The sequence below is a fragment of the Hordeum vulgare genome, chromosome 5H (assembly GCF_904849725.1).
Source record: "Hordeum vulgare subsp. vulgare chromosome 5H, MorexV3_pseudomolecules_assembly, whole genome shotgun sequence".
NCBI classification, from domain to species: Eukaryota; Viridiplantae; Streptophyta; class Magnoliopsida; order Poales; family Poaceae; genus Hordeum; species Hordeum vulgare.
The window spans coordinates 439395013-439409641 of NC_058522.1; the positions used below are offsets into that span (position 1 = coordinate 439395013).

The 14629-nt window shown below is 39.4% G+C and overlaps 1 protein-coding gene and 2 long non-coding RNA genes across 5 annotated transcripts; 1 reads left to right on the top strand and 2 right to left on the bottom strand.

The window, feature by feature from the left end:
• Positions 1-1026: 1026 nt before the first annotated feature.
• On the bottom strand, positions 1027-13774 carry LOC123399028. 3 transcript variants are annotated; one of them, XR_006610306.1, is made up of 4 exons: positions 13575-13774; positions 5096-5148; positions 4779-4921; positions 1027-1499 (listed from the first exon to the last, which is right to left on the bottom strand). It is a non-coding gene; the product is annotated as an uncharacterized LOC123399028 (long non-coding RNA). The 3 variants fall into 3 exon arrangements; XR_006610307.1 differs by lacking the exon at positions 1027-1499 and adding an exon at positions 11742-11795 and having other exon boundaries at positions 4295-4921; XR_006610305.1 differs by lacking the exon at positions 1027-1499 and having other exon boundaries at positions 4295-4921.
• LOC123399027 (glutamate receptor 2.8-like) lies at positions 2022-13552 on the top strand. Its single transcript, XM_045093461.1, has 5 exons — positions 2022-2721; positions 5640-6970; positions 8230-8533; positions 9217-9620; positions 12476-13552. The coding sequence occupies exons 1-5, from the start codon at positions 2463-2465 to the stop codon at positions 12929-12931; spliced, it is 2754 nt and encodes a 917-aa protein (XP_044949396.1). The 5' UTR covers positions 2022-2462; the 3' UTR covers positions 12932-13552.
• Positions 8416-9210, bottom strand: LOC123399029. The gene is made up of 2 exons (XR_006610308.1): positions 8820-9210; positions 8416-8520 (listed from the first exon to the last, which is right to left on the bottom strand). It is a non-coding gene; the product is annotated as an uncharacterized LOC123399029 (long non-coding RNA).
• Positions 13775-14629: the final 855 nt, after the last annotated feature.

The following is a 14629-nucleotide window of genomic DNA, read 5'->3' on the forward strand; positions in this document are numbered from 1 at the left end:
GACCGCTCCGTGGACCATACAGGACCGCGTTGGATGACTTGTGCGGTCCGTACAACACTGTACGGACGATTGCGGGAGGTTTGTGGGTCAATCTTGGAGATGCCCTTAACATTTATTTTGAAACAGAGAGAGTATAAGCCAAGCGGCTACACTTTTTCCAATTATCAGCATCCACAAGATTAAAAAAAGTAGAAATAAAAAAAGCAAAAGAATTGCAATGTCATGCCTTTTTGAATCATACATTATTATCTTTTATTTGATTGCATTAAAAATCATTCTATAAGGTTCAAGTGGATGCTGAAATTCCTATGAAACATAATAGTCCCTTTGTAACTTTTTATAAGATGTTTTTAGAGTCCATAACAGCGTCAAAAAATATCTTATATTAAGTTACACAGAAGTACACGGAATCCTTGGAAAAAGACATGTAGAATTCAATCCTACAAATCAAACAACCAGCGTAAACAAAAGAGTGAATTCCGCTTTTACTCTGTAGTTGTACATTTATAACACATATTACTCCATTTAGTGGAACTTCTATCGACATACCAGATTTTGGTGACTTTTAACACGGTATTTTCTTAGATTTACATTTTTTTTATTTATATTAGATATGATCGGCATGTTGCGTTAATGATTCGTAGAAAAATCTATAAAGATCAGAGGACATCGTTAACGATCATGTTCAGACTTCTCTTGTCCATCCGTTTCATTCCTCGTCGTCGTCCATATATTTTTGACCTTAGACGTCACCTTACACCTGCATCAAAAAACGATTGTCCAAGCTTCCAAAAGGGGTATTATAGACGAATTTTCACTCGATGGGGTAATTAGTGTCAGAAGTGTACAACTACAGGGTAAAAAGCGGAATTTACTCTAAACAAAAACATAAAGATTCAAGATTTCAAAATTTCTACAAAATTCGTTTGAATCAAAGAGGCCCCGATTCTCAAACGTCCAACAAAATCATTGCGAACACACACAAAAAAAGGCGCACTAACCTGGCATTACAACATGACATGCTTCTGGGGCCAAAGTATGAGGTCATTCATAGAATAAAATTTAAGATGGATTCACGAAAAAATCATCCTTGAAACTGCATCGTCATTGATTAGCTCATTGCTTTCCACTTTTTAGAGAAGTCGACTAGCTACATTTACATAAGCGGCTAAAATGGTGCATAGTTTTTAGTTTTTACACACAAAAGACATACACGTAGTACACACACACGCACAACTATAGTAGCAGAGCAGGAGGAGAATCTGGCATGGCAATGTCAAATGCGAGTTCCTTGACTTCTTCCTCGCGACCCCACTAGTTAATTAATTGAGGAACCTGTCCAGCTCCAGCTCCAGCTCAGTCTTCTTGGGCTAAGGAATTTCCTTGAATTTGCGCAGCCATCACTTCCTAAATAGTCATGCTTTTGCACCATTTTTTGTTGTTCCGAACTCGCATATTATGGCACAGAAGGTGATTCAACTTTGCCAGTTGCAGATGGTCTGTCAATATTTTCATCAGCACACAACTTCTCACCACGCACAAAATAAATAGATAAATAGACAATTTCTCTGTTGGTCGCTAATATGATTTTCATTATGTAGTGCACTCAAACTGAAATACACCTCCTTGACATCTAAAATTTGATTATAGAGATCAGACAGCTCAAATGCATGTGCAAGTTCGTGCCTGACTTTGTTATCACTGGTTTAGAAATTAGGGTTTCCACTCAACAGCCGTGCTAAACTAGATTAAATTGAAAATTAGTTTTTTTTAACGAACCACCATATAGGTTTTGGTAGTTCACGTACATACGTACAATTCTTTGGACAGCGTGACTACCGGACAATAAGTTTTCTCGTATAAGTAAGCGGTCAAGATAATTCCACAAATTTCCCATTGTCAAATGTCAACACACGCATTCTGACGTAGAGAAATCCGATTGTCACATTCATCTGATTTTGACATACATATTAGAGGTGGCAATTGGAATTTAGATAAACAGCAAAAAAATCATGTCAACAGAGTTCAGTTGCTTCAGGAAATAGAGCAAACGTTTGAAAACAATTAGATAACAGCTGTTGTCACTTTCAAGTGATATACTACAAGATTGAATGGAAGGAGCTACTGGTCAGTTAGTATTTAAGTACCTGGGTAACATGCAGAAACGGAGTACTCCACTATTATAGAACTCATATCATTGCAACATGTACTAAACTACGTACTCGTACTTAAATTGCTTGGCCGGCCATGCTACATCATTTGACCTTCGGAAACTACAACTGAAATGAGGTAGAAATGAGAACCATTCCATCTGCAATAAAATATGCATGGATCAAGGCATAGAAGGGTAGTCACCTACGCTTTCATGCCAAGCTTTTAGCTTGAAGAAACCAACTTCATAAAAGCCACGGTGGGCTTAGATTCTGGGCACAAAATACTTCACAAACCTTGCAGCACCGTCAATGGAGAGAGCATGTCAAATCACCCTCCTCCTGTTACTCATCATCCACTCTGGCGTAGCTCAGAATGCTACGACGAGCGGAACAGATGAGTTCCCCGTTGGAGTGATTCTCGACTTGGAATCATTGGGGGGCAAGATGGCACGGACCAGCATTTTGATGGCTCTGGAAGACTTCTATACGGTCCACAGAAACTACAGCCCGAAGGTAGTTCTCCACATCAGGGACTCCAAAAGTAACAGCGTCGAAGCTGCATCAGCAGGTAAAAGTTCTGCAGCCTATTATGAAAAAGAAAAACTTTCCTACTGCCTCCGTTGCTTACAAATATGCTTTCTCTAGAAAACGCAAAAGACTTTTGCGTTTCATTGTATTGAAAAGATAGGGTTTATGTTACAATCCTCCTAGGAGGTGGTTACAGGGCCAGGAAGAGAGAAAATCAGTGAACATCCCAAGTCTGTGGGATCGCGGCTTTGAGGCCGAGCGCGCCTGCCCTAGCCCAAAGTGTCGCTTCCTCCTTGATCTTCGCAATCAAGCTCGTGGTCGAGGGTTGTTCATTGTCAAACACGCAGGCATTTCTGTGTTTCCATGTCATCCAAGGTACGAGCAGCGTCATTGATGCGAGCCCTTTGCGCATAAGCGTCGGCGCGGCTCGTCTCGCGGTGGACCACCAAGCATTGAGCGATTCCTCGCCATCCGGTGGGCGACAGGGAATCCTTAGCCAGGCCAGGGTTTCATGCCATACTTGTCGGGAGAATGGGCAGGCAAGGAGGAGGTGGTGCATAGTTTCCGGTTCTTGGTCGCAGAGAGGCATCGTGGGTGGTGCTGCAGCCCTCTCCTGGCTAGCCTGTCTGCCGTCCAGCAACGATCGAGCCGGGCGAGCCAGTGGAAGAAGCGGACCCGCGGCGGCGCCCAGCACTTCCATGTGAGCTTCTAGGCATCGCATGGGATGGAACCGTGGAAAGTAGCCTTGTAGGCATCACAAATATGCTTTCTCAACGGACATGTATTTTGCACCCGAGCTCAAATGAGTTCGGGTGAACAGTAAATTCGAAAAATATTGTAAAAATGTTTAAAAAAATAAAAAAAATTAGGCAAACTTTGACAAATGTTCTAAGTGCTCGTAAAATTTCACCATGACATCACATTTGTCAAAGTCGTGACAAAAAAACAAAATCGGAACTCCCAAAATGCTACTTTCAAAAGCATTTTGAAGCATTAATTTTTTTTTTGCCACGACTTAAAAAATGTGATTTCATACTGAAATTGTGCAATCTATTAAAACATTTGTCAAAGTTTGCTCTAAAAAAAATCAGATTTTTTGAACAATTTAAAAATATTTTTCGAATTTACTGTTCATCCGAGCTCATTTGAGCTCGGGTGTAGAGGAGCACTTTCCTTTCTCAACTTCTTATTGTCTCTGAAGTACAACGTCTTTTTACACTGTCGTAAAAAAACAACTTATATATAACTGATTTATTTTTTATCGGAAGGGATTTCCCCCGCCCCTACTTTTATTAAACGAGGCAAGCAGACCACAGATTACTGTTCACATCGCCCTGGCTAAACCAAAGTAGCTGAGCCAGAAAAGTTTAAATTCCACCCCAAGCCATACATCAGGCTGGTGGAAAGGGCAAGAACTCTCAACACAGTGAGCAAAGGAGTATAACTGGCTTTATTCATTCAACTTAGTACAAGCTACAGAACTGCAATATTATGAACACGGTTCTGGTGGAAAATAACATGGTTATTTACCAATGTGTCACTTCTAATGGACAAAGTTGGAACCGTTCGATAGTAATATATATCAAAAGGATTTAATGGTTTTTACTTAGGAATGAGTGTGTTTTTTGGCAAACTTTCCATGTGCTCCATTATACCTCATCTGTTTAACAATAGACATCCAACTAACAAATGCCCATGGAAAGAACAGTTGTAAATCAAATACATAAACACTAACAAGGCTAATTTATTACATTCCTGTTACACGAAGTACTTTGAGCATATATCTCCTGTTAAAGTTCAGAAACATCAAAAGGACAACGTTTGGCTACTAAACTCTTACTATTGCCAACACATATTTACACTTATTTGCAAGGAAATATTATATGAGTTTTACTCTCAGAAAAGTTAGTGCATGCATATTTAATAACCTGATTATGTTTAGCTTAGCTTTCCCTTGACATAGGTGACTGGGTTCAAATTTGAATGCCCAGAGATTATAGATTTACTCATGGTTTCAGATGTATGGTCATCTGTAGTTTGTGAAATTTAATCGTATAACATATTCATTACATAAATTTTCGACAATGCATAGCTAACCTTTGCTGGGCAAGTGCTTTAGTGTGCTTTTTATGATAAGGTTCTGTGGATGCGGTTGCTTGACCTGAGCCACAGTATTGAAGTCCCTTCATATCTGGACTATTCTCTCCGTACTAACAGAGAGATTCACCAATCAACTGTTTCTATTCATACAAGAAAATCAGAACATAGCAGATCAGTAGGAAATAGTAAAAAGATTGTAGGATGTGGACTTAGAAATCGAATGGTATCATTAGCAAATAATCTTTCTACTCGAGGACCCTCTTTTGTCAATGGAAATATGAAGTTTATTTCCAATTGAAAAATCACTAAAATACCTTAAAAAAAATCCTCCAGATAGATCTAGGAAATATCCCTATAATGATCTGACCTGAAATGGAAAAAGGAGATTCAAGCATTCCATAGAATTGTTATTGTAGTAAAAGAACATTGAATATACTCCATAAAAGGCTTCTAAAAGTTATGTGATGGAATCAAAGGTAAAATAAACACTATTTATCAGCATAACTAGTAATACAGGTTATAAATGTCATATTTCAAAACAAGCAACTCAAGTAAAGAGAGTGAAGTGTAATTATCCTTTATACTGACAACACGTTTAGTTACATTCATCCATATATTGTGGGTTCAAATTTGTAGCTTCATCTGCAAATCTGTGATAATTTTCAATCCTGTTTTGCAGTGTTTTGCACAAGTTTAAGTTAACTAGGACATCAAAAGCATACGCTACAGAGTGCTCTGAACCAACATATATTTTGTAAATACTATATGTCATTTTTTTTACTCTTCAATTTTGAATTTATGCAGCTTCTAGCAGCACAAATTTACGTTCAACTAAAATTTTATTATGAACCTTTACAGCTCTCGACCTGCTAGAGAATTATAATGTCCAAGTTATCATAGGCCCTCAAACATCTTCACAAGCAGCATTTGTATCGGATCTTGGGAATAAAAGTCAGGTCCCTATCATCTCCTTCACAGCAACAAGCCCGTCTCTTTACTCTGGCAGCCTTCCATATTTTGTTCGTGCAACATTGAGTGACTCTACACAAGTGAATAGCATTGCCTCCCTAATCAAGGCCTACGGGTGGAGACAGGTGGTGCCAATTTATGAAGAAACTGACTATGGTAGAGGTGTCATACCATATTTCATTGACGCCCTCCAAGAAATTGATGCCCGTGTTCCCTATCGGAGTGTGATCCCTCTGTCAGCATCTAATGAACAAATTACCCAAGAACTCTATAAGTTAATGACAATGCAAACAAGGGTCTTCGTGGTGCATATGTCACCTGATTTGGCTTCGGTCCTCTTCACAAAGGCAAAAGAGGTTGGTATGATGAAGAAAGGATTCGTATGGATTACGACAGATGGACTAACTAATGTCATAGACTCCACGAACCCTTCTGTCATGGAAGCAATGAATGGTGTTTTAGGTGTGAAGTTTTATACACCTAAATCAGCAGAACTGGATAGCTTCACCATACGATGGAACAGGAGATTACAAATTGATAACCCAAATGATCCATCAGTGAAACTAAGCATATTTGAACTCTGGAGCTATGATACTGTATGGGCGGTAGCACAAGCAGTTGAAAACCTTGGTATTAAGAACAAGACATCCTTTCAAAAACCAGCAGTTGCAAGAAACATGACAAGCCTGGGAACATCTGTTTATGGTCCGGATCTCCTAAAGACCATCTTGCAATACAAATTTAGAGGTTTGAGTGGTCATTTTGACCTTTCAGGCAGGCAGCTCCAAGCATCTACATTTCAGATAATAAATGTAGTTGGTAAAGGGTGGAAAGAAATTGGGTTTTGGACTGCAGAAAATGGTATTTCCCGGCGACTATATCAAGGAGAGTCAATGACAGAGCATTCAGGCTTAGTTCCTGAACTAAATCCCGTGATTTGGCCAGGAAAATCAACAGAGGTACCCAAAGGGTGGGAAGCTGCTGTAAATGGGAAGAAGCTTCGAGTGGGAGTGCACGTAAGTGTATACCCACAATTTATGACAAGTGGAAAGGATCCTATCACAGGGGCAACTAAAGCAGAGGGCCTTTCAATTGATGTATTCGAAGAGGCAGTTAAAAGACTTCCCTATGCAGTACCTTATGAATATGTCGCATTTGGCACCACCAATGACACAAGCACTGGAGGTTATGATGATTTTGTTTACCAAGTTTACCTTAAGGTAGTAAGTGCATCAGGGATTCAACTTCCAGCATCGAATTTGAAAAAAAGTAATTTTATATGCATGCCATGATTTCACCACTCCCACATTTATGTACTACATTTAAGTTTATTGCAATTTAGAGGTATGTTATCAGGAATTTCAGTGCATTGGGTTATTTCTTAGATCTAGATGGAATGAGATAGTGAAATAGAATAAAAGAAAGTCCTTTCGGATGAAAATGGAAGAATAATACGCAATGCATCTAACTTGGACAAAATAAATTAAAAGCAACTTTCTCTTATTCTCGTTTGTTCCTTCCTTAGATAAATACTTGAAAACCCCCTTACAATAACAGATCCAATTTCAAAGAGAGTTCCTCCCCGTGCTGAGAAAACTCTTCTTACTCCCTCCGATCCATATTAATTGTCCCTGATTTAGTACAACTTTGTACTAAATCAGTAAGATCAAAGGATCGGAGGAAGTAATTCTTATTTCTCCATTCAATTCAGTTTAAAAAATCCTCAAAATATTTCAATTGGCACATGCAAGAAATAGGCCAATTTGGCAGCTTTTTGTTCAATTTCTCGTGGAGTAAAAAAATTATCATCAGTAAGAGTCAAGGGAATGATCCCCTGGCCCCAGATTTCCATATAAAGGATAAGTCGAGGATAAAGACCACTTTAACTTGAATTCTAATTGGGGCCATATTTCTCCATTGTACTCCCTCCGTTCCTAAATATAAGTCTTTTTAGAGATTTCACTTCAAACTACATACGGATGTATATAGACATATTTTAGAGTGTGGATTTATTCATTTTGCTCCGTATTTAGTCCGTAGTGGAATCTCTAGAAAGACTTATATTTAGGAATGGAGGGAGTAGTGTGTAACCACCATATAATGCCTCCCTATTGGTCTGGTAATTATTCTTGTAAGTACTAATGTACTATGCTATTGTAGCAAAAAATTGTATTAGCATGCCATCTATTGCCTGCAACTCATAAGGTAAAGTACTACTCCCTCCGTCCCAAAATAAGTGTCTCAACTTTATACTAGCTCTAGTACAAAGTTGTACTAAGCTCGAGACACTTATTTTGGGACGGAGGAAGTATATCAGAGGAATATACATGCTGTCTTTATGATAAGAGCACATGGCATAGTCAGGCTCTTCTTAGTTTACCTATTCATATCCTCATGGCATAGTTACAACTTTCATAACAAATATTAAGCATCATCATTTTGCTGGTCAGTAAGGTAACTCTGTTTGATGCACTTGCAGAAATATGATATAGCAATTGGAGACATAACAATCTCAGAGAACAGAATGTCCTACGTCGACTTCACTCTACCATACACAGAATCAGGAGTGGCAATGGTTGTTCCAGCCAAGAGCAGCAGAACTAACAACACATGGATTTTCGTTGAACCATTATCACGTGACCTGTGGCTCGGAAGTATCATATTATTTTTCTACACATGGGTTGTTCTCTGGCTATTGGAGTTTCTCGGAAATAACACAAATATCCCTGGAGAAGTTCCCAGAAAGCTCGGGATTATGACCTTCTTTTCCCTGTTTGGAGACAGTGAGTATATTTATCAAAATACTTTCATTCCTTAAAGAAAATGAACTTCTGAATAGCATCTTACACGAAGTATGAAGTTGCATGAAGAAACAATGTTTTAATGTTGGTGGAACTAACAAAGCTATAAAGTTGTAGTGAATAGACATGCTTCTAGTTGCCTGAAGGATGCAAGAATGTGAATGTGTAGAGATAGCTTAGAAAATTAGATTCTGCTGGAGTTGGATAGGCCTGGGGTGTATAAAACAAAGCTCAAGTGGCTAAGTTACTTTGTAAGTCATTTCAGTACCTTATTTAACGCAATAGCTTCTGTCGTAGAAACATACTCCCTCCGATCCATATTAATTGTCCCTCCAATCCATATTACTGATAATTAAACCTACCATAGCCAAGCAGTATGGTAACTTGCCTCTGCTTGATGATCCAAGTTTGATTCTCATCCATAATTTTGGGGTGGGGGTGGGGTAAAATTTGCAGCAATGGTTGTCCAGGATTTGAACCTTGTTCTGCGCGATAACTAGACTACTAAATAATTCCCACTATCTGAAAAAACTTAATAGCACAATACGTAGAAATTTACATATTAAGTTTCATGACTTTCATCTACATTATGCAGTTATGTGGGTTCCTGCATTTTCCTTTCATATGACTGAAAAACTAATTGAACTCCATATAAAAAATTTCAGAGGACAGAGTGGAACGGCTACTATCTCGGATAGTTTTGATTGTATGGGTATTTTTCTTCCTTGTATTGTCAGCAAGCTACACTGCAAACTTGGCAACAATGCTTACCATACGACAGCTAAATCCAACTATAACTGATATCCATGAACTCCGTAAAAGTGGGGACTATGTAGGATGCATTCATGGTTCCTACGTCGAGAGAATATTGGAACAACTCAATTTTGACAGATCGAAGATCAAGACCTATAATACCTATGATGGATTTTACAGTGCACTCTCGAAGGGAAGCAAAAATGGTGGAATTGCTGCGTTCATTCATGAAGTCCCATACATCAGATTATTTCTTGCAAGGAACTGCAAAGGGTACACTATGGTTCCATTTTATAAAGCAGCAGGTTTTGGATATGTAAGTAAACTTTCATCTACCTCTTTACAATATATCTCTGAAGCCGACAGTCATTAAATTTGTTTGAGACAAAATATATCATAGAAATTCTTGTACGCATCTCATTGCTGCTAATTTTATTTAAGATGGGACTATTGCTAGCTTTGCACACCTAATTCCTAAGTGAATGGGTGGAGGGCAGATGATATTGAACCAATGGTCACATAATTAGCATATGCACTTTCGTGAACATTTGATGTTTACTAATAAAATGGCTGTCAATCACATAGCTCCTTTACACCACATCAACAAAGTTGTGCTACTAGCCTACTACTAGTAGTATCATATATTTTGTTTTTCTTTCTTTCAGAAAGTCGCATATGAGCTTGGGTACAGTTGCTACTACCATATCAGGTTGATGTATATCAAAGGTTTTAAAAAAATATGAAAACAATCATGAATATAGTATTATGGTGCATTCCATAATACATGAACTTGTAGAAAACCATCCATAAATATGACCAGGTGTGGCAATGAAGGGCAGAAGAGAGCTAAGTGAATACTATTGCAATTAAAATGATCAACTCTACATACATATGAACTAAAGGCTACATGTAGTCGAAGGGACATGCTAGTAGGGAAATAGTCAAATTACAAGTTAATATAATCAGAAATCAAACTAAAAGAATACTTCGAAGAGATAAATTTTGGGAGACGGTTGGAAAATGAATTTAAGAACAAACACACTGACAAGGAAGATCAAAATTCAGCTTACATATACAAACAATCTTATCCAAATAAAGTCGAGAAAAGCCATCATTTCAGTTCATAGAGTGGTCATATAGGTGAGACAGCGAGAACCACCAGATTCCTTGAGAATGTGCAGTGTGGAGTGAACGAGAGAAGAAGCCCCTTTTTTTGCATCTCATAAGGAGAGTTATAGTATGGTGATTGATGGATCACTTCCAGGACGCATGTGCACCGTACTCAATCGTATTTTAAGAAAGGGCTTTGGTTCCTTTTCATCCTGGTTGCTCGGATGGGGCGGAAGGAGAGGAATAACAGGGTTTTCAATTAACTACAATTTTCTGTTTGTGCTTAGTGTCAACGATCAAGGAAGAATCCAAAAAATGGTTTATTGTCAGAGTATCCTGCATGGATTGTGTGCTAGGCAGTTGGGTAGTTCGAGTTGTTGATTATTCTTTTAACTCTGTCGTTTTAGCAGCTCGGTTCATTTTCCTCAGGTCATACATTTCTTCCTTTCATTTAATCCATAAATACAGGCCATATCGAGCCAGTCATGTGTTGACTGTTAATCTCTTCTTAATGAAAAGATATGCAGTTCTCAAGAAAAACAATAGAGAAATAAATATGAACAGCTAAAGTCAATAGTGTCAAATCATGAAGTAATCAACCTGTGGAGTGGCAAATAATGGATTACATTCTATACTGTGGCATAGCCTAAAAGACCATTGTATGAAGTGACAAATGATCGATTTTATCATTGAAATTTATAATGATTTATGCCACCGCAGGTGCTATACTGCTATTCCCTGAGTAAGAGGATGGTATTGTTAAAGTGTATATGTGGATTGCCTAGCCCTTTTCATCAGTTCGGACTTTTGGTTGCGTTGGCTAGTGCATAAAGCTTAACATAGTATCAGAGACTAAGGTCTTGAGTTCAAATTCTGGCTTTCGTAGTTTATTCAAAAATTATTGTCCCCCCTATGTGTCCATGTATAGGCCTCTTGAGCCATACCTCTGAGTCTGTCCACGTATTGACTTTCTGCGTCATACGTGAGAGGGGGTGTTGAAGTGTATATGTGGATTGCCTAGCCCTTTCCACCAGTTCGGACTTTTGATTGCATTGGCTAGTGCATGAAGCTTAACAGGTATCACCACTAGTCAATGGGAAAAAAATGTGCTTCTATGGGTACTACATAATTCTGGATGCACTTTGTGCATAAAAAATATTTTTGACAAAATTGAGTGGAAGGTCCCAATAGTATACTCCATCTGTTCCATATTAAGTGCTGCTGATTTAGTACAACTTTGTACTAAATCAGTGGCACACTGGCACTTAATATGGAACGGAGGGGGTAAATATGTAAGAAAATATTTACAAGAGAGAGGGGAACTTACTTGAACCTACACGAGTGTATAGCAACCTTCTGCTGAAAGAGGACTTTCCAACATCTGACAGAAAGTTTCGTCTTCAAAATATTCAAATCGAGGTTGTAACATGTTTTGTTAACACGAGCAAAAAAATGTGCAAACATATGACCACATGTATTTGTGATTACAAAATGTTAATATTTAGCTTTTAGTAGCACCTGTATCTAGTATGCTGTGCATCTATTATTTTTTCTTGAAGATGCACAAGTACTCAATTCAAAATCGTGTGCAACTCAGCCATACAAGTGAAAAATTATCTTTGTTTATCACATAAATATATAATATAATTATGCATGATCATTTATATTTTATGCCCATGAATGGGTGCTCAATAGTTTCTTACTTCTTCCCCAAGTTAATCTGTGCTGCCACATATGTTCATATACATTAAAAAAACTTAGCTCTTACCAAGAAATATGCGCTGCCACATAAGTCCATGTATGTGCACCAGAATTAGTTTCTACTCCCTCCATCTCAAAATAAGTGTCGCAAACTTAACATTAAATTAGTACAAATTTTGTACTAAACCAGCGACACTTATTTTGGGATGGAGGGAGTATAACACTTAGGCTAATGACAATCTGGACTTCTTTGCTACCACATGGGTTCAATTTCATCTTGCTTTAGGCATCATCGTAGCAGGATATGAAGTGTGATAGAGCTATGATATAAGCTAACAAAAAACTAAATTTCTTCAACAGGCATTCCCAAAAGGATCTCCTCAAGTTGGGGACATCTCAAAGGCAATCCTTAGCGTAATAGGAGGAGACACTATTAATCAAATTGAGAAGAAATGGATCGGAATCGGATACCAAAACAACTGCAACAATGCGGGGCGTGCACCTGATCCCGAAAAACTCACACCTGATGGTTTTACAGGACTTTTCATACTTAGTGGAGTTGTCTCGACTTCTGCTCTTCTGATAGCCGTGGTGATTTACTTTTATGAAAAGAAAAAGTCAGCAACCAAGACACAACCTGACCAAAAGGGAGATCAGGCAGAAGGAAATGAAAGAGGTAATGAAGCCGGAGAAGAGACGCAAAACGTAGGTTTACAACCAAGTGACCACAGGCGCAATGCTTCAGCTGTCCCTTGGGTGTTTAGAAGAAGTTTTGGCACAAGAGTGGCGCCTGTTTCAAGTTCAAGTCGTTTCTAGCTCAGCTCAGCTGGTATTACATAAAGCAGCCTCCAGATAGATAAATTACTAAAATGGTAAAAGTTTGTGAAGTAGCTCCACATACAACAGCTAATTATGTTTATGGTTCATACATAAAGCTCAACTTATCCTAGGCATCCAGTCTGCCAACACTGGTGCCAGTCCGGTCATTGTTTGTGCTAATTTTCGTGTGTATATCTTGCTTAAGCACCAGCATATATACCTATTCAAACCTGGTTGAAATGAACCATTTATTCAAGTGTTTGCTTCGTGCAAGTCTACATTCTTTTTTATCATGAACTTCAGCCCCATACAGCTTGTCACATGTTGTCTCCTCGGATGGTTTGGGGATTTAGGGATTGTCATAGGTGTGGGGCATTGTCTCGCACCAAGAACAGGCATGTTTTCGAGTGTATCCATAAATCGGCATTCCAACAAACACCTGGCATGCATTGGGACATCTGGCTTTGGCTTACTTCAGCTACGCTCATGTTTCGCGCGGAGTTGGTATTTTACACCATTTTGCATGCAGAATAAAAATCCTTCGGAAAACATGTCCCAAAATTAGAAAGAGAGGAAGGGTTTGACCGACGAGGGTTAGACCAAGAGTTCCGGGTTTTGCAGAACTGAGAGAGGCTCGTACCTTGTCGCGTGGTCGTCAAATGGGAGCAGCACGGCGCGGGCTCCAGTAACAGCCGGTTGAATCCTCCTGGAGTACGTCGAAAGTGTGGTTGGGTGGTGGAGCAGAGCACAGCCGGAGAGTCGCTGCGATGTCGGCGGCGCAGGCGACCTCCCCGCCCGGCGCCCGCCACAGGGCCCACACGCCGAGCGCGCGCAAACAGAAAACATTGCGGACACCTATTTGGGGCAAACAGAAAACACGGGATGTGGGGCACGGGCTAATCCTATTTTTTTTAGGAAAGCATAGCTTTATAAATCAACTACGTACACGCATATCGCCTGACACGTGAAACGTCACATTGGACGGTGCAACCGAGTCCCATTCGACACAATTATCGGCGGCACAGGTGCTACTAATTTGGGCTAATACATGAGCTACCATCTTCGAGCTACGATTACATGTGATAACACTCCAGTGGGTGAACCATAGCTTTAGCTGGTACTTCAGGTCCTCGATGATAGCTGTGTAGGGTGATGCGTCGGCGCGGGAAGTGTCCATGGCCTCCGCGAGCAGCTGCGAATCTGTCTCGAAGACCACTCTGGTCGTGCCCATCTCGGTTGCTGTCGTTACTGCTGCCGACAGGGCATGGAGTTCGGCTCCGAAGGCGCAGGAAACATGCTCTTGTCTCCCAGCCCGCGCAAGTAAGAGCCGACCAAGGCAGTCGCGAGCCGCGATTCCCCATCCACTAAAAGAGTTGCCCGGTGTGAAGGCTCCATCCAGATTGTTTTTGATGAACTCCTCTTGGGGTGGCTTCCATCGGGCTAATCCTATTTGGCGCTACAGGCGTCGGTTAAAGTGTATTTTTCTTAACCGACGCCTGCAGCGGTCGGTAATGGACATGCCCAGTAGAAAGTAGTTTTTTCTTTTTTGTTCATTTAGGTTTTTTAGGACTGTTTTTTCATCGGTTTCTCTCTTTTTCTTTTTTGTTTCTTTTCTTTACTTTTTTATTACCTTTTCATTTTCATTTTATTTCTTATATAATTATTTATTTTTTTTGAAAAAGTGCAGCTTTGTTT